This window comes from Bos javanicus, chromosome 16 (genome assembly GCF_032452875.1).
Source record: "Bos javanicus breed banteng chromosome 16, ARS-OSU_banteng_1.0, whole genome shotgun sequence".
NCBI lineage: Eukaryota > Metazoa > Chordata > Mammalia > Artiodactyla > Bovidae > Bos > Bos javanicus.
Window position 1 is genome coordinate 43,864,944 of NC_083883.1, and position 19,921 is coordinate 43,884,864.

Consider the following 19,921-nt stretch of genomic DNA (forward strand, 5'->3'; position numbering starts at 1 on the left):
GGTGACGGGATGAGACAGTTGGATGGCATCACTGACTCAATGGACATGGGTTTGAGTAAACTCCAGGAGATAGTGGAAGACGGGGAAGCCTGGTGTGCTGCAGTCCATGGGGTCGCACAGAGTCAGACATGACTGAGCAACTGAACAACAAGGAACACCACCTGCTTCCCAAGTGGTGCTAGTGGTGAAGAATCAGCCTGCTACAGCAAGAAGCTCGGGTTCGATCCCTGGGTCAGCAAGATCCCCTGGAGAAGGGAATGGCAACCCACTCCAGTCTTCTTACCTGGAGAATTCCATTGACAGAGGAGCCTGGCGGGCTATAGTCCATGAGGTCGCAAGAGACAAACGCGACTGAGCGACTAACACTTTCAACAGCAAAGGAACTTAAAATCTGCAATTTTGCCCACACGAAAGAATGACTGAATCAGCTCAACAAGGAGACGGTGAGGACTCCGGGAGCCACTCAGAGCATCCACTGGTCTCAGCAGACCACCTCAGGCCACCAAGTGCTCGTTCCGCAGCACCACCTCCCCGCCAGCAGGCCACGGTCCTCTGGCCCAGGCTTTCCCAAACTGTGATGTGGACCCAAATCACCTTTTGTTGTCGTTCAGTTGCTAAGTCGTGTCCAAGTCTTTGCCACCCCATGGACTGAGCACTTCAGGCTTCCCTGTCCTTCACTATCTCCTGGAGTTTGCTCAAATTCATGTCCAGTGAGTCGGTGATGCCATCCAACCATCTCATCCTCTGTTGCCCTCTTCTCCTGCCCTCAATCCTTCCCAGCATTGGGGTCTTTTCCAATGATTCAGCTCTTTGCATCAGTCACCTTATTAAGGTGGAAATGCAGATAGATTCTTCTCTTCTTGGCCACACCTCGAGGCATGTGGAACTTCCCCGACCCATGCCCGCTCCCCCCGCTCCCTCACCTTGCCCCGCCCTGCCTGCAGTGGAAGCATGGAATCTCAGCCGCTAGACCCCCAGGGGAGCCCAGTGAATGCCCTACACTTGACCAGCTCCCAGGGTCTCCTCTCCTGATTACAGCTCCACTGCTGAGAATCCACAACATCAAGCTGTCTCTGCCACCCCTGGTTCCTCCTTGCAGGTCCCAGGTTCAGAATCACACAGACAAATGTACAGACCTTCTCCACCTGAGACAGCTAGGAAAATCAGAAACATCCATCGCAAACCTAAGATGACATCAGAGGCCAGGTTCTAAAGGGAAGTAAAGCGACCAAAGAACTGACGGCACGTTCCAGAAGTGAACGTTGACGCTTTCAGTTTTCTAAAGTGCTGGTTCACACCCCTCCACAAGGGAAATCGCAACTTTAAGTTTCATTGCATTGCACATTTGTTAAGATGCTAGGTAAAATCGGCACAGCCAAATGACCCACTATGGGCCATAAAGTGCATCTTGCTTTAGTCCTTTTTTGGTACCAAAAAAATTTTTTTTTTTTTTTTTGCCTAATTCCCACAAATGATATTTTAAAACGTTTAGATATTCTTAGGGCTTCCCTGATGGCTCAGTTGGTAAAGAATCCACCTGCAATGCAGGAGACCCCAGTTCGATTCCTGGGTTGGGAAGGTGCCCTGGAGAAGGGAAGGGCTACCCACTTCAGTATTCTTGCCTGGAGAATGGGGTCCATGGGGTCGCAAAGAGTCAGAAAGGACTGAGCGACTTTCACTTCCACTTCAGTTTCATGTCTTTTAAATTTGAAACCAGTTCAACATTTCAAAAATTTAGGAAATAATGGAGGCAGAACCAGCTTGTCATCTACCATCTTGACTGAGCCACGAAACGTGAAGGAGGTGCATATAGTCCTTTCCTACTTTTTTCCTCTGAGTGTATTTTTATATATTTTGTATATACTGTATATTCCATGGGGTCGCAAAAGTCAGACAAGACTGAGCGACTTTCACTCCAGATATTCTTACAGATGAGATAATCATGGTAGCTCACCCAACTTCAAGATTTTGTTCCATGAACTCATTGAACACTGAACACCTAGCGTGTACTACATAGAAGGACAAAGACCATCCACCCCGAAAGGGCTGTTCCAGCCTCACTAAGGGGCAGGAGACATGCTCTGCAAATGAGAGAAAAGTAAAATTTCAGTGTGACATGTGCCAAGGAAGGTTATAAGCTGCAGGCCGGGGAAGGCTTTGTGTGATCTTGTTACTGGCTGCTTTCAAGGAGGTGGCAATATATCTTAGTACCTCAAGGTGAGGGCTCTAGACTAAAATCCTGGTTTTGCCATTTAATTAACCTCTCCAGGGTCTCAGGTTCCTCATCTATAAAACAGGGATAAAAACAGTACCTACTGCCTACATCCTAGAATTGTGAGAATCAAATAAGATCATGATAAGCACCTAACACAAGTGGAAAACACAACAGGGCTCACGTTAGGAACTGTCACTAAGACGATACCCTGGGACTCTGCTGGTGGTCCATTGGCTGGTCCAGGAAGATCCCAGATGCCACAGAGCAATGAAGCCCAGGCACCCAAGAGCCCATGCTCTGCAACAAGAGGTCACTGCAATGAGAAGCCCACACACCACAAGAGAAGGCCTGCACACAGCAGCAAAGCAGCAGCACGGCCAAAAATAATTTTTTTTTTTAAAGAAGATACTCCAAGTCCTTAGTCCTTATTCCCCACAGTATAAAGAAAAGCTCCCCACCACAACACAATGGAGATCCCTGGTGAGAGCCATGAAACCCAAGCAAGGGCTCCTCCTCCTGTGTGCCCCCGCCGCTCATCTCAGGCTCCAGGGACCCAGTATTCAATGGAGCACCTGTTGTGTGTGTGTGGCCCTACACAAGGCACCAAGTGATCACCATTTCAAAGCCCACCCATAGGGAGTTGACAATCTAATGTTTTATGCAAAAAAGTGTTTCTGAAAAGATGTACTATGGGAACTTGGATTAAAAGGGACTCAGTACTGGATTATTTTGAAAAAGGGAGATTGTTTCTTCTAAAAGGCAGAACTAGGACCTAGATACAAGGTGAAAGACTGTTCGCTACACACAGAAGAAACTTGCAACAGTTAGTGTCCACTAACAGAAAGGGCCCTGTGCACCTGAGGAGTTCAGGAGAGCCTAGGGGACCTTAGTCATCAGTGCTATAGAAGGGCTTCCTACTTGGTGAGAAGACTGGACTCCATGACCTCTAAGGGTTCTTTACAGATTCCACAATTCAGTAAAGGCAGTAAGCGGGCCCTGATTACACTTTCCCAGACGACTAGGTGTCGAGGTACCAGCTGTACATGACAAGTGTCGACCAGCATATTCCAGCTGTTGCTGTGTACAGAAGGGGATGCTGTGGAACATCCCTGGTTTGTTAATTTAGTAATAAAAAAGTAACGCAGAATCTTTTATTTCACCTTTTTTTGAGAAGTTGGTGTAACAAGGAAGACAAACATTATAAATGTAAATTGCCCCGACTATGTTACCAGGCCACATGTATTTCAAAGACATGTGCTGCTTCATATGGCCAGTCAGCTGGTTATACAGTTAATTAGTCTAAAGTTCAGACGAGCTCCCAGGACTCTAAGGAAGCAAGCCTGTGAGAAAGAGCCCTACAACTCCTTTCTGCTAACGGTCAGCAAAGATGGAATGGGAGAGGATGACTGACATCGCATGGACATGCCAGAGTAAACTAAACCCTGAGCAGAACAGGCAGTGGGCAAGGGGCAGTTCCTGAGGACTCGGGGTTACACCCTGCTGCTCCTTACGAAGTCTGACCACCCCTGTGTTATAATCCCTGAAGAATGTGTGGTGGGACCACTTGTCTAAAATACAAACAAGTCAGAGACTTCCCTGTGGTCCAGTGGCTTAAGAGTCCACATTCCTAATGCAGGCGGTTTGGGTTCGATCCCTGGTCAGGGAACTAGATCCCAATCAACTAAGAGTTCGCATGCCGCAACTAAACTTTCTTTGTGCCACAACTAAGACTGGTGCAGCCAAATAAGTAAATCAGTATTTTAAAATAAAAATACTGTGAAAATGTGTGAAGAAATACTACACGGAGCACCTAGAATAGGAGCTGGCACACAGAACGGGCTCTGTAAATGCCAGTCCCTTTTCTTTGCCACTATTGTCCCACTGGGTTAAAAGACACGCTCGCCCTGGGCCTCTGAGAAACCCCAAGGAGAAGACAGAAGACGTGGGATTCCTGGAACCATCATCTCTCACAACCTGAAACAGAAGACGCACGCTGCACTGTTTTGGAGGAGTAGTCAGACTTTCTTCTCAAGCAAAAGTTCCATCCAGTGTGGCCAATCAACTTACAACATAGCCACAGAAAAGTCACATGAACTGTGACTGAAAAACAACACTGGAGGACTTCCCTGTTGGCTCAGGGGTTAGGATTCAGCGCTTTCCCTGCCGAGAACCCAGGTTCAATCCCTGGTTGGGGAACTGAGATCCCAGAAGCTTCATGGTGCAGCCAAAAAGGGACTAAATGCATATAGTTTTAGTCATCTTTCAGTGATTGTCAGCCTGAAAAATGATATAAAAGAATGAACATATGATTTTTTTGCTTGAAAAAGTCAACCATATGTATTTGCTAACATTATTTTATTAATACAATAGATACAATTTCCAACATATACCATTCAAACACATGCCCTTTTCATGCACTTCAGTAAGACATGGAACTATTTTGCTTAAGAGTTTCCACTTCTCTTTTAAACCAGCTTTTGTAGTCAATGACTTGGAGAGTACAATACAAAAAGCACCCAAGCCTTTTGTCTTTTAATCTCCACTGATCGTTTCAGAACCCTCTATTGGCAATATGTGCTTTTAGCCACTCTGCCTGCTGAAGGCCACTTTCTCCAAACAGCAACAAGGTTTAATTCTCACTTTCTTCTACACCAGCCTCTGCTGACTCCACTGAATTTCTGTTTTCATCCTCCAACTTCTTCTTCTTCTTTGCTTTTTTTTCCAGGTTAAGCTGAGCGATGTCTTCATTTTTCTCTGTGATGTATTTTAGCTACAAAAAAAAATTTTTTAATTACATTTTTACCTGATTGTAAAGCCATTAATAAGTCTAGTCGGGGAGAAAAAAAATCTATCTATGCCATTTCCCAACCACTCTCACCCAGGGTTAAATTCCTCAGAGTTAAACACAGCTTCCAATTTTTTTTTCCTGGAAGGAATCAATGACAAAAGTCAGCTCACTGGTTACTCACATAGGAGTTCCTTGAATAATCAGAAGAATTAAAACTTGTAGTTTACGAAAGGCATGCCAATCACAAACATACTCTACAAAGCACAGATAAAGTCAAAAGCCCTAAATTTTACCCAATTAAAATTACTGAGCAATTCCTGTGTACCAGATCCTAGAGATCTGGTAATTACAAGGGTAATAAGACAAGGTCCTTGCCCTCAGGGAAGATTCAGTCAAATGCACAAGTTTAGCTGCAACTCTTCAGTAACAGGCTTCTGTCAGATGACCAAAATTTAACAGTCCAAAATTAAAACAATATTCTGAGGTAAATACATACGCAATAAGCAGGAAACTTCCCAATTAACAGTCTAAGATGATTTGCATCGACAATTCCTTGCAAAAGATAGAAACTGCTTACTGAAGCTGACCAAGTTACAGTTCTGAGAGAGAATGTCAGAGGAGAGAAAAATGTCTTTTCCACTGATACGCAGCACCACCAGGCACCGGAGCTATTAGGAATCGTATCATCCTTAACCTTGACTTAAACTTTAGAGAAACAATATTAGAAGAGCAGAGACAGAAAAAAGTCCAGTGGAAACAGTACTGGATCCAGGGTTTGAAGGTTAAGGGTCAGCTGTCAACCAGAAAACTTCATATTTAACTTTGGGAAATTACTTAACTCTAGTAGTCTGGCCTATAAAATGGGGCTAATTAGTCATTTTATGAAAAACCCTCATAGGGTGGTTGTGAGCTTTAAATGATGTGTGTAAAATATGACCTACAGAAGTCCTGTGTGAAATGTCAAGTGCTACACAAGTTCATTCATTCAACTACTACTCATGAGCCCCTACTGTGGGTCAGGCCCTTTTTTAGGCATGGCAGATGGAGTCGAGAAGAAAGACATAAAAATCTCTGCCCTTGTGGAGCTCACATCCTGGAGAGGAACGTAAAAGTATTTTGACTGCTAAGATCAGACTAAGTCAGGAAACCTCACAGGCGTCCTGGATCTGCCATCAGCCACAGCCACTAGCCTGGGACGATCACAGCATCACCTGTAAGGTGAGGGCACGGCTGGGATGACGTCTAGACGTCTCTGAAAAGACAGAAAATGTGCTCAACTGCCTGCACACCCCAGATGTACTGATACTCCTTCCACACCTGGCTCGCCAAAACTGTGGGCTCCATAAAAGCACCCCCTAGATACTCTAGCCTGTGACCTGTCTCTGACACCATGGTGTAGCTGAAACATGGGACCAAAGTTTTGAGATATTACAGAAAAGGCAAATTATGAAATCCAGAGAGCACTGATTAGAAAATTTCAAATTGGCTTAGCAAGATCCATCATCGTGAAAGAAAGACTGTAAATTACAGGCAGGTCTGAGTGGTTGAAGCGTGTCTCATTTTTAACGCAAGGTGCCCTGAGGGAATCACTTCGTGGATGCCGGTGATTAATTGGGAATAATGTATTCTGATGGGAAAGGGGAGTGAGGAAAGAAATCCATCTCTCACCAGTGAATGACTCCTCCTGGCTAAGAGCTTCACGTCTTCAGTGTTAATTGTGCTTCTTTTCGCATGTCTGTAGAAAGCGCAGAAACAATTCGCCAGAATGTTTCATATTATTTAAAGTTTTGATGAAACACAAAAGTTCATGGCCAGACTTCACACCAGCAGGATCTCTAAGTAGCCCATCTTTTCAGGTGAGGGCCATTAAGTGACAGTGACACAGAAATGAGTGAAGTGATGAGCCAAGATACCAATTAAATGAAGAGACAGAGCAAGCAGAAGCCAGTCTGTCCACCTCCACTGGAGGGCCGAGGGTATCTGGAGAATGTGAGCATGGAGAGAAGTAAAAGGCATTCAAGCCTTCCCAAATGCTCACAGTGGGCACAGCGACCAGCATGCAAAAAGAAGCGGGTCTGTGAGGCACCTTCAGTGAAAAGAGAAAATAGCACAGAGCTCACAATACAAAGATCATTGCTGCTTAAATGAACGCTAAATAGAAGAAATAGAATTTCCACAAAACACAGCTTCGCTTATACCAAGGTCCTAATGCTCTTCCCCAAAGGCTACATTACAGGGAAAAGCTTGTGCACGTGTCCCTCCCCAACTAGGAGACAATGTGTCCCCAGCAACAGCCCAGCTAGGACAAAGAACACCCTTTCAACTAGACTCTGTTTCTTGCTCACAACACGGACGCAAGTGCTTGTTCCAGTTCTCTTATCTCTGCTTTAAAAGGTAATCTGAGACAATGAGCTCTATTCAATAATTTATCACTCTAATAACACCCTTTCTTGCCATTTCTAACTTCCTCCAAAAATAAGTAGGAACTCTGTAAGTCGGAATAAGGGGGAATCTTTGTGTTCTTAACTATCAGAGTGACCAGCACATGGCAAGTCCTCACTAAATATCTGTTGATTTACAGATAAAACTCACAGAAATTATATTCTGTAATTTGGCCAGATTAGTCCTTCACATCCTGCCAAATGTGAAAAGATCACATGCCATCTCATCATGACGGACAGTATCTGACTATCCTGGGATAATATCCACGTCAGAAGATAACTTCTCATTAGCCACCTGGAAGGACTAGCACAGAGGAAAAGTGGGCGGGGCCGGCGGGGGGGTGGAGTCAGACAGAAAGTGACAGACAAGAGACCACAAAGCCGGTCCAGAGGTGCCCTGCGTGGAGGATGTCAGGAGCCACAGACACACTAGCCCTCGTCTGTATCGCACGACAAGCTGCCCTGTTGGTGTTACCCCTTCCTAAAGGGCCGGACAAAGAGTAAGGAGGAAGCAGCACTGAACTGTTCAGTGTAAGATCAGCATATATGATCACAAGAAACATTCAGGAAACAGCAGAGCCAACCCTCTCCACCACTTGACTGGTCATCTGGTTTCTCTGCACCATGTCTTAATGATACCACTGTCCCAGATGGAGGGGCAGGTACATCCTATGCCAGCAACTGCACACCACAGACTCTCCTAAATCAAACCTCTGGCTCCAGAAAATTACTCTAGAGAACATAACAAAGCAATTTTTCATACAACACTTTTAGCAAGACAGGTTTTAAAGACTATTCCCAAAATGCCCCTAAATATTCATTGGAAGGACTGATGCTGAAGCTCCAATACTCTGGCCACCTGATGTGAAGAACCGACTCATTGGAAAACACTCTGATGCTGGGAACTGAGGGCAAGAGGAGAAGGGGGCAGCAGAGGATGACATGGTTGGATGGCATCACCAACTCAATGGACAAGAGTTTGAGCAAACTCCGGGAGATGGTGAAGGATAGGGAAGCCTGGCGTGCTGCAGTCCATGGGGTGGCAGAGGCTGACACGACTTAGCGACTGAATAACAACAAAAATGCCCCTAGAATTCATTTACCGTAGAATACCTATCTTCCTCAAAATGTTTCATCTTTACCATGTTAACATTAGGTGACTTAGACATTAAATGAAGGAAATTCACAACTTAAGTGGAGAGATTATTTTCCAAAGTTTATAGGTGAACTGAGTTTATAGTATTTACAATTTAAGTGTATTTTTTTCATAGAAACATTGTTACAAATACTAGTTAGGTTCTCAGCCTCCAAAGACTATCTAATAGGTAGCCAACCTGAAATAGCAGTATATATTTCAGATTTCTCAAACTGGGGTAATATAGGAGCAGGAATTATGTAACAGGGAAAACTCAAAACCACAGGATAAAGCTGACCCTCTGGGACTATCAACTTTATTCAGTAGTGGTGGTTTAGTCACTAAGTTGTGTCCAACTCTTGCAAACCCACAGACTGTAGCCCACCAGGCTCCTCTGTCCATGGAATTCTCCAGGCAAGAATACTGGAGTGGGTTGCCATTTTCTTCTCCAGGGGGATCTTCAAGACCCAGGGATCAAACCCAGGTCTCCTGCACTGCAGGCAGATTCTTTACTGACTGAGCTACCAGGGAAGCTTTTTAAATTTTATTCAGTGATACACATTTTTCCCCCCACACCATGGCATGCAGATCCCCAACCAGGGATTGAACCTGGGGCCCCCTGCATTGGAAGTTTAGAGTCTAAACCACTGGACCGCCAGGGAGTCTTATTCAGTGATAAACTTTAAAACAGGATTTTTTTTTTTTTAATGGAATATTTTGACAATGTAAAATTAAGACAACAGATAAGTCTTCAAAGAAAATCTGCACTTGAATTAGCTCAGAGTTCTTTGGAGGAAGTTTAAGGAGTGCTGGTATACACCCCTGAGCACTGCAGAAGAGGAAACATCTCTGAGTAAAGCCTCTGACAGTCTTGCTCAGAGAGCATCAGCTGACGGCCTCTCCCCAGACTCCTTTACCCAAAAGATGAGTCCTTCCTTGTGCAGCTGACAGTCCACGTGGTGCCCACACATCTCGGCCCCGTGTGTGCGTGCTAAGTCACTTCAGTCATGTGCTACCCTTTGTGACCCCATGGACTATAGCCTGCCAGGTTCCTCTGTCCATGGGATTCTCTAGGCAAGAATACTGGTGTGGGTTGCCATGCCGTCCTTGAAGGGATTTTCCCTACTTAGGTATCGAACTTGGGTCTCTTACATCTCCTGCATTGGCAGGAGGGTTCTTTACCACTGTGCCACCTGGGATGCCTACCTCTCTGCCCCAGGGCCCAGCAAAAAGAAGTAGGCTTCTCAACTATAAAAAACACACAATACCTGAAAACTTAACGTGTGACAATGCTAAATAGCTCTAATTTCATTTTTATTTCTAGTATTTAAAATTGTCATTGTCTTTTCCTACAACTAACACAGAAATGAGGAGGAAGCGCACAGCTGGGGACTCGCTCCTGGCGTCTAGTGGGTAGAGGCGAGGGACATCACTAAGTACCTTACAATGCACTGGACAGAATTCGGAGATCATCCAGTCCAAAATGTCAACAGTGCTGAGGTGGAAAACTCTGATCTATACTGACAAACTCTATGTTCAAATCAAGTAACCATTTGTCTACTAATTTACATTTTTGTGTCTTCCTTTGTAATATAAAAGACTCACATTTTTTAAAAAAAAGAAGAGGGATTTCCTTGGTCCATTGGTTAAGACACCATGCTTCCAATGCAGGGGATGTGGGTTTAATCCTTGGTCAGGGAACTAAGATCCCACAAGCCCCACAGCATGGTTAAAAAAAGAAGAAGAAGAAAAGAAATGGCAAGGGGTTTCCTTGGTGGTCTAGTGATTAAGAATCTGCCTGCTAATTCAGGGAACATGGGTTTGATCCCTGGTCCAGGAAGATCCCACATGCCCTGGAGCAACTAAGCCTGTCCATCACAACTATAGAGCCTGTGTGCCTAGGGCCTGTGCTTTGCAACAAGAGAAGCCACCTCAACAAGACCTTGTATGGAAACTTGAGAAAGCCCAGGCGCAGCAGTGAAGACCAAGTGCAGCCAAAAATAAAATAAAATAATAAATCTTAAAAAAAAAAAAAAGATGGCAAGTAAAGGCAGTAAATGTATTTCACAGGAGACCTGGGGTGGGGGTGGGCGCAGGGCACAAGTAAGGGGCAACCACCTGAATTAACGATGATAAGACGCAGGAGCCGTCAGTATCCCATATATTATCCTGATCCCTTTTGGCCAAGTTGAAGATGCTAAGCGGTTTTTAGGGACTCATATACGCAGGAATAGGCAAGATTTAGAGCCTGCCCTCTGAGAACCTACTGCTTTAATTCATTCAGAATATTCATCGAAGAAACAAAGAGCTATAGGAGAAAGGTGAAAAGCATGGGGTGTGGGAGAGGCTGGCACCAAATCAGAAGTGGGAGCAAATTAGAAAGCTTTAGCCCTTTCAGGCCTTCGTCATTCAAATTGCTTCATAAAAGCAATTCGCTGCAATTGTTTTCAATTACCTGTGGAACTAATTGAAGAGAGGAGCATAAATCACCTGTAAAAGCTAACGCTTTACCAGCTGAAAGCCAGTCACACACACTTTTCAAGGAGCATGTGTCTCACTTGTCTCCAGCAGGCAAATGCAGGGCTGATGGGGCCATGGGCTGTATTATCCCGACACCCGTGCGCTACCCCACAAAGCACGAAGCAGCCCAGCCCGGCGCCCAGCCTCACCCCCCAGCACATCACCTGTAGAAACAGTCTTAAAAGCAAGTGCACCATGCACAGAATCCTGGAGACATGACTCAAACCTTTTTAACCTGGAACTGAATAACTTCACTTCCCTTAACGACAAATACGAGGAAAACTTCAAAAAATGCCCAATCAAGTCTGAATGGATATGATTAAAGCAGATGTTCCATTCTTACAGAATCATGATTAGAGACTGAGTCTCCACAAAACATGGGGCGGGGAGGGGTTCAAGCTTCCCTGAAATTCACCACCAGATGGGGAGCATCAAAGCATGGAAACAAGCCCAGCATCCGACAATCAAGCTCTCTACCCACCTTGCAAACATTTCAAGGTCTTTGGCAAAATTTTCTGAAAGAGAAAAAGAGATGTGCTTTAATTAGCCTATCTCAACCTTAATTCAGAAGCAGAAAAGTGAAATCTCAATGTCTACAGTAAGTGTAGTGACTACTACAAATCCTTTTGAAAGTGAGAGGAGGCCCTTCGGGTGGCTCCATTGCTGGATTCATTACGACCTCTGTGTCCTCCCTGCCACCTCCACCCTTCGTTACAAACCTCTGGTAATTGTGGCTACACCTCTCCTCCCTAGAAACTATCCCTTAATCTTAAATTGTGCTAGGAGTTAGGGCTTGTGAAGACATTCATCTCCCCTGACGTCAAGCAAATACCAGCTGTCAAACTGTGGGTGGAAAAAAAAAAAAACTGTGGGTGATATAAAAAAGTTATAAAGCAATGAAACAAAAAAATTAATGTCCAAGGACTTCCCCTGGTGGTCCAGTGGTTAAGAATCGGCCTTCCAGTGCAGGGGACACCGTTCCTATACCTGGTCAGGGACCTAAGATCCCACATGAAAGAAAGTGAAAGTGTTAGTTGCTCAGTCGTGTCCTACTCTTTGTGACCCCATGGACTGTAGCCCACCAGGCTCCTCTGTCCATGGAGAATTCCAGGCAAGAATACTGCAGTGGGTGGCCATTTCCTTCTCCAGGGGATCTTCTCAACCCAGGGATTGAACCTGCATCTCCTGCATTGCAGGCAGATTCTTTACCATCTGAGCCACCAGGAAAGCCTCCAAGATTCCACATGCCGCCAGGCAACTAAGCCAGAACGCCACAACGAAGACCCAGAACAGTCAAAATTAAATAAATAAATAGGGCAGCCTGTCCTAGCCCTTGTTTAAAAAAAAAGTAATATTCTGGGTGGTTTCAAGCAATAAAATAAAGGTGCTGATGCCCTCCTATTAGTGTAACAGAAAGAAAAAAAATACAAATCTTGTAATAGAAAAAAATATAGCTCTTCCCATAAACTGAATCTTACAGCCAATAGAAGAAACGTTTCACGGATGGTGTCCAGTGATAATGTTCTTTGTCTGTTGGTGAGATACGCCACGGCACCCACCTGCATTTCTCCCAAGCAAAATCAACCTCCAGGCTTTCCACACCCCCACAGGAAGACCAGGGCTGCGTACCACACTGTCCAAAGGTCACCTCTGAGATCGCTGCAATGGTTTGCTTGCTGAACTGCATGTCTTTGTCCGACGCAACTTCCTCGCAAAGACAACCAACCGTGTAGTGAACCGCTGCCTTTAGCCTCTGAAGTAAAATCAAAACACTTCATGGGTAAGACTGCAAATAAGAGCTCTTCACATCTTAAAAAATGAAGACCAAGAAGAGGGTCTGCTCAGCCTAAATTCCTTCGGCACCTTCCATAATGGCTGAGTGACTTTTCCAGTGTCCTAATAAATCAATGGGGCCTCTGGAATGTGACTTGTGGAAACATCACTTCCTAGTTAATGGTGATGATTTAGGTGAAGTAAAGATAAGGAACAACGATGGCAGGTCAGCGGGGAGAGAAGGCAGACTGGTATCTGGGAGGCGCCTGTGTAACTTTACTCAGTTATTCCACATTTATGCGCCAAGTGCCTACTGGGTGAAGGCATGTGCTAACACGTTAGTATTAATGTGTGCTACCTGAATGTTACTGACCCGAGATATTTCAATATTCACTTACATAACAAATTCCTGGCCACAGGTGTTAGTTTCTGCAAAAAAATCCCCCGGTCAATAATGTGCCAGGTATCTGGGGAACACAGTGGAAAAAAAGAGATTTTTGCCCCTAGATGGAAGTTAACCAAGCAAATACAAACGGACTGGTCCCTGTGCTTCAAGTCCTTGCCAGTCCCAGTCCTGCACAAGACAAAGGATGAATATCAGGACGACACTGGGGAAGGCTCCCGAGGGCACACTAGATCAGCCTCTGATTTGCTGCTTTGCTAGCCCACCTCAACAGGACCCTCACTGCTCCTTAGCAACACCTTCCAGTGCTGGAAAACACTTCTTCCCCATGGAGGAGTAAAGAAACAAAACAAGCCACGCCAAGGTCTCATGTCAACAAGCTTGCTGAGCCCTGTGTGTGCCCCTGCTGGGGACGGAGCTGAACTGCATGTGGTGACAGCTGAACCCCAGACAGCGTGGGCTCTACCAGCAAGTGCTCATGGCAGAGGCAAGACAAGGAGGGACTGCAAGAACATGAGTCCAGGGCCCCGAGGGGAGGCCAGACAGATAAGAAAGGGACATGCCTTCCTTAGTTTCAGATGTCACAAGAGCAGGTAAGTGGAAAGCGTCAGTGGAAGGAGACAAAGAGACCACCACCCTGGGAGGGATAAAGACCCTCCAAAATCATCTTTTTTTTTTTAGGTATGTGTAGACGTGTGGTTGAGGAAGGCTTTCTTATCTCTCCTTGCTATTCTTTGGAAGTCTGCATTCAGATGCTTATATCTTTCCTTTTCTCCTTTGCTTTTCGCTTCTCTTCTTTTCACAGCTATTTGTAAGGCCTCCTCAGACAGCCATTTTGCTTTTTTGCATTCGTTTTCCATGGGGATGGTCTTGATCCCTGTGTCCTATACAATATCATGAACCTCCATCCATAGTTCATCAGGCACTCTGTCTATCAGATCTAGTCCCTTAAATCTATTTCTCACTTCTGCTGTATAATCATAAGGGATTTGATTTAGGTCATACCTGAATGGTCTAGTGGTTTTCCCTACTTTCTTCAATTTAAGTCTGAATTTGGCATAAGGAGTTCATGATCTGAGCCACGGTCAGCTCCCGGTCTTATTTTTGCTGACTGTATAGAGCTTCTCCATCTTTGGCTGCAAAGAATACAATCAATCTGATTTCGGTGTTGACCATCTGGTGATGTCCATGTGTAGAGTCTTCTCTTGTGTTGTTGGAAGAGGGTGTTTGCTGTGACCAGTGCGTTCTCTTGGCAAAACTCTATTAGCCCTTGCCCTGCTTCATTCTGTACTCCAAGGCCAAATTTGCCTGTTACTCCAGGTGTTTCCTGACTTCCTACTTTTGCATTCCAGTCCCCTATAATGAAAAGGACATCTTTTTTGGGTGTTAGTTCTAAAAGGTCTTGTAAAAAATAAATAAATAAATAAATAAAAAAGGTCTTGTAGGTCTTCATGGAATCGTTCAGCTTTTCAGCGTTACTGGTTGGGGCATAGGCTTGGATTACCGTGATACTGAATGGTTTGCCTTGGAAACGAACAGAGATCATTCTGTTGTTTTTGAGATTGCATCCAAGTACTGCATTTCAGACTCTTTTGTTGACCATGATGGCTACTCCATTTCTTCTAAGGGATTCCTGCCCACAGTAGTAGATATAATGGTCATCTGAGTTAAATTCACCCATTCCAGGCAATTTTAGTTCTCTGGTGCCTAGAATGTCGACGTTCACTCTTGCCATCTCCTGTTTGACCACTTCCAATTTGCCTTGATTCATGGACCTGACATTCCAGGTTCCTATGCAATATTGCTCTTTACAGCATCGGACCTTGCTTCTATCACCAGTCACATCCACAAATGGGTATTGGTTTTGCTTTGGCTCCATCCCTTCATTCTTTCTGGAGTTATTTCTCCACTGATCTCCAGTAGCATATTGGGCACCTACTGACCTGGGGACTTCCTCTTTTAGTATCCTATCATTTTGCCTTTTCATACTGTTCATGGGGTTCTCAAGGCAAGAATACTGAAGTGGTTTGCCATTCCCTTCTCCAGTGGACCACATTCTGTCAGACCTCTCCACCATGACCTGTCCGTCTTGGGTGGCCCCACACGGCATGGCTTAGTTTTATTTAGTTAGACAAGGCTATGGTCCATGTGATCAGATTGGCTAGTTTTCTGTGATTATGGTTTCAATGTGGCTGCCCTCTAATGCCCTCTCGCAACACCTACCGTCTTACTTGGATTTCTCTTACCTTGGACGTGGGTTAGGCTTCCTCAGCAATCAATGCAAAGAAATAGAGGAAAACAACAGAATGGGAAAGACTAGAGATCTCTTCAAGAAAATTACAGATACCAACGGAACATTTCATGCAAAGACGAGCTTAATAAAGGAGAGAAATGGTATGGACCTGACAGAAGCAGAAGATATTAAGAAGAGGTGGCAAGAATACACAGAAAAACTGTGGCAAGAATACACAGAAGAACTATACAAAAAAGATCTTCACGACCCAGATAATCATGATGGTGTGATCACTCACCTAGAGCCAGACATCCTGGAATGTGAAGTCAAGTGGGCCTTAGAAAGCATCACTACGAACAAAGCTAGTGGAGGTGATGGAATTCCAGCTGAGCTATTTCAAATCCTGAAAGATGATGCTGTGAAAGTGCTGCACTCAATATGCCAGCCAATTTGGAAAACTCAGCAGTGGCCACAGGACTGGAAAAGGTCAGTTTTCATTCCAATCCCAAAGAAAAGCAATGTCAAAGAATGCTCAAACTACCGCACAACTGCACTCATCTCACACGCTAGTAAAGTAATGCTCAAAATTCTCCAAGCCAGGCTTCAACAATACCGTGAACTTCCAGATGTTCAAGCTGGTTTTTGAAAAGGCAGAGGAACCAGAGATCAAATTGCCAACATCCGCTGGATTATCGAAAAAGCAAGAGAGTTCCAGAAAAACATCTATTTCTGCTTTATTAACTATGCCAAAGCCTTTGACTGTGTGGATCACAATAAACTGTGGAAAATTCTGAAAGAGATGGGAATACTGACCACCTGACCTGCCTCTTGAGAAACCTGTATGCACGTCAGGAAGCAACAGTTAGAGCTGGATATGGAACAGACTGGTTCCAAATAGGAAAAGGAGTACATCAAGGCTGTATATTGTCACCCTGCTTATTTAACGTATATGCAGAGTATATCATGAGAAACACTGGGCTGGAAGAAGCACAAGCTGGAATCAAGATTGCCGGGAGAAATATCAATAACCTCAGATATGCAGATGACACCACTCTTATGGCAGAAAGTGAAGAGGAACTAAAAAAAGCCTCTTGATGAAAGTGAAAGAGAAGAGTGAAAAAGTTGGCTTAAAGCTCAACATTCAGATCATGGCATCTGGTCCCATCACTTCATGGCAAATGGATGGGGAAACAGTGGAAACAGTGTCAGGCTTTATTTTTCTGGGCTCCAAAACCACTGCAGATGGTGACTGCAGCCATGAAATTAAAAGACGCTTACTCCTTGGAAGGAAAGTTATGACCAACCTAGATAGCATATTCAAAAGCAGAGACATTACTTTGCCAACAAAGTTCCGTCTAGTCAGGGCTATGGTTTTTCCAGTGGTCATGTATGGATGTGAGAGTTGGACTGTGAAGAAAGCTGAGTGCCGAAGAATTGATGCTTTTGAACTGTGGTGTTGGAGAAGACTCTTGAGAGTCCCTTGGACTGCAAGGAGATCCAATCAGTCCATTCTAAAGGAGATCAGTCCTGGGTGTTCATTGGAAGGACTGATGCTGAAGCTGAAACTCCAATACTTTGGCCACCTCATGCGAAGAGTTGACTCACTGGAAAAGACCCTGATGCTGGGAGGGATTGGGGGCAGGAGGAGAAGGGGACGACAGAGGATGAGATGGCCGGATGGCATCACCGACTCGATGCACATGAGTTTGAGTGAACTCTGGGAGTTGGTGACAGACAAGGAGGCCTGGCGTGCTGCAATTCATAGGGTCGAAAAGAGTCGGACACAACTGAGCGACTTAACTGACTTGAACTGAGAGGTGTGGTTAGGGATAGGGGTACAGGACAGGGATCCTTATCATTGCTCCAGAAAGTTCCTCTATCCCTCCATCCTTCCCCCTCCTCCACTTCCTGGAACAGGTTAAGGGCCTTCTTCAATAGAGGCTAAGTCATGCCTGTGTGTGCTCAGTTGCCAAGTCATGTCCGACTCTGCAATCATGGACTTTAGCCCACCAGGCTCTTCTATCCACAGGATTCTCCAGGCAAGAATACTGGAGTGGGATGCCATTTCCTCCTCCAGGGGATCTTCCCCACCCAGGGATGGAACCCAGGACTCCTGCAGGTCTCTTGCCTTGCAGGTGGATGTTTTACCAATGAGCCACCGGCTTGGGTCAGAGGGTAAGTCACTAGACTCTAATTTCCTCAAGGGCAGGGCCCTTCAGTACTGTTCATGGCTGTCCACCTAGAACTAAGAACCAAGAACACCTGGCTGAGTGAACAGTGGGATCCTCCATCAGGTCACCACTGCACAGAGGATGAGGTTCAAATTTCTCAGTCCATCTTTGCTGCCTGACTCACTTTTTCAGTAAGCATTTATTGTCTGTTGAGAGCTAGGCTCTGTACTAGGGGCTGAGAACACAAAACTGAAAAAGAACAGTCCCTGCTCTCAAAGAGTTTATCTCCCACATCTTTGCCATGAATGGACTCTTTGAAACCATCAATGTCATGAAACCCAAAGGAGGTGAAGAACCGTTCCTAGAGAGACCAAAGCCAGGACTAGACACAATGCATGATCCCGGACTGGACCCTGGGTGAAGGAAAAAAGACCATGAAAGAATATCTTTGGGACAATTGAATATGGATTCATATTAGATAATAGGATTTTATCAATTATCAAGCTTCCTGAATGTGATCAGAGATTATGACCTTGTTCTTGGAAGAAGCATGTTAAAGCATTAAAATTTAAAGGTGAAGCATCAAGTGTATTTAATTCTCAAATAATTTCGAGAAAAGAAGGCAGCAAATACAGCAAAATGTTAACTGGTTAATCGAGGTGAGGGGCACATGTGTGATGAATGCGCTAATTTTGCAACCTTTTCTGAAGGCTCGAACTTCAAAACAAAGGGAGGCGGTGGGTAAACAGCTTCTGAAATTTAGGAAGCGCCCCTTTCCTGAGCTCATTCTCAATTCTCCTCGGTTAATGCTCTGAGATTCTTGGTTTTTCTCACGACTCTCCCACACGGTATTTATTCGCGGTGCTGACTGAAGGACTGAATACCAGCAACTACGCCGAGAGCTGGTTATTATCACCCTGATTTTTCCATCTAGGAAAATGAGTTCGGGGAGAGTCAACACAACACTCTGTGCGGAGTCGAGATTCGAACCCATATCCGATGGGTTCCGGAGCCGGACGGCCGCGTTTACACCAGGTTCCGAGGCCGTCTCCTCCCCCGCAGGATGGACGCACCGATTAGAGGAGCCAACGTTTTTAGAGCTCTTGACGCGTGCCTCAGAACAACCCTGTCCGAGGAGACTGAGCCTGTCACAAAACCAGAGGGGCCTCCGCCGCCGGACTCCCGGTGCACGGCAGGTATTTTCCCCGAATCTTCCCTCTCACTCAGCCACCCCAAGCTCCGACCAGCCAAACCAAGGAAACCGTCTCCCAGCACCCCCCGCGGCAGCTGGGTCAGCTCATGCGCAGGCGCCAGAGGCCGGAGGTGGCCGAGCTCGACCTCCGACCCGGGGCCTCGGTACGAAGACGAGGCTGGGCTGAGGCGGCGCCTTTTTCCCTGCAGAATCTCGACGCCGTCCTTCCCCAGCCCCACCAGGACCCCATTCTCCTGTACCTGTAGGTAAGAGAAGCGTTGCTGCTCCTCGGACCACTCCTCCTCCTCCATCATCACCACGGGCGGATCCTGGCAGGCGCGCCAGGACGGAAAGACGCGGCCGCCTGGGCGACCTGGTCGGATTTTCCCGCCGCGGCGCCGGGCAACGGGCCGCGCTGGGGGCCAAAGCGCGAAGCTGCCGGCTGCCTCGCGCGCCCCCTGGCGGCGATTCTGGGAAGGGGGCCTCACAGCGCGCCTGCGCCCGCCCGGCCCCAGCCAAGCTCCCCGGGGACCTCAGGCCCAACTCTGCGCCCTGCACAGTGGTCAACACCAGGTCTCAGGAACAATGTGTGTGTAGGGACAAGGGTTCGCAACTCGGTTGTAAATTCCATGCGGCTGCAACCTCGATATGCCTTGCAAAATTTAGTGTGAGTTTTTTTTATAATTCTATAGTGTCCCAAAGTCAGATCACTGATAAATGTTTGATTTCTATCCCCTTCAGCGAAAAAGTTTCTCAGCCCATTGCCGTTGCCAAAGGAATATAGGTTTGACCCAAGTGTTAGCTGATTTTCCTTTATGTTAAGAATTAAGGGGCTTACCAGAATTCCCTGGCCGTCCAATGGCTAAGATTCCTCACTTCCACTGCAGGGCGTGGGGATTTAATCCCTGGTGTGGGATCTAAGAACCCACATGCCAGACGGCCATGAATTTAAGAAAAAAAAAAGGGAAATAAGGGACTTCTCTGGTGGTCCATCCAGTGGAGTTCAATCCCGGGTGAGGGAGCTAAGATCCCACATACCTTGTGGCAAAA

At 45.7% G+C, this 19,921-nt stretch overlaps 1 protein-coding gene across 1 annotated transcript; it reads right to left on the minus strand.

Moving 5' to 3' along the window:
- Window positions 1–4,521: 4,521 nt before the first annotated feature.
- Window positions 4,522–19,286, minus strand: CENPS (centromere protein S). The gene is made up of 5 exons (XM_061382776.1): window positions 19,132–19,286; window positions 12,729–12,852; window positions 11,581–11,614; window positions 6,672–6,738; window positions 4,522–4,985 (listed from the first exon to the last, which is right to left on the minus strand). Exons 1-5 carry the CDS (start codon window positions 19,183–19,185, stop codon window positions 4,845–4,847), a joined length of 420 nt encoding a protein of 139 aa, XP_061238760.1. The 5' UTR covers window positions 19,186–19,286; the 3' UTR covers window positions 4,522–4,844.
- Window positions 19,287–19,921: the final 635 nt, after the last annotated feature.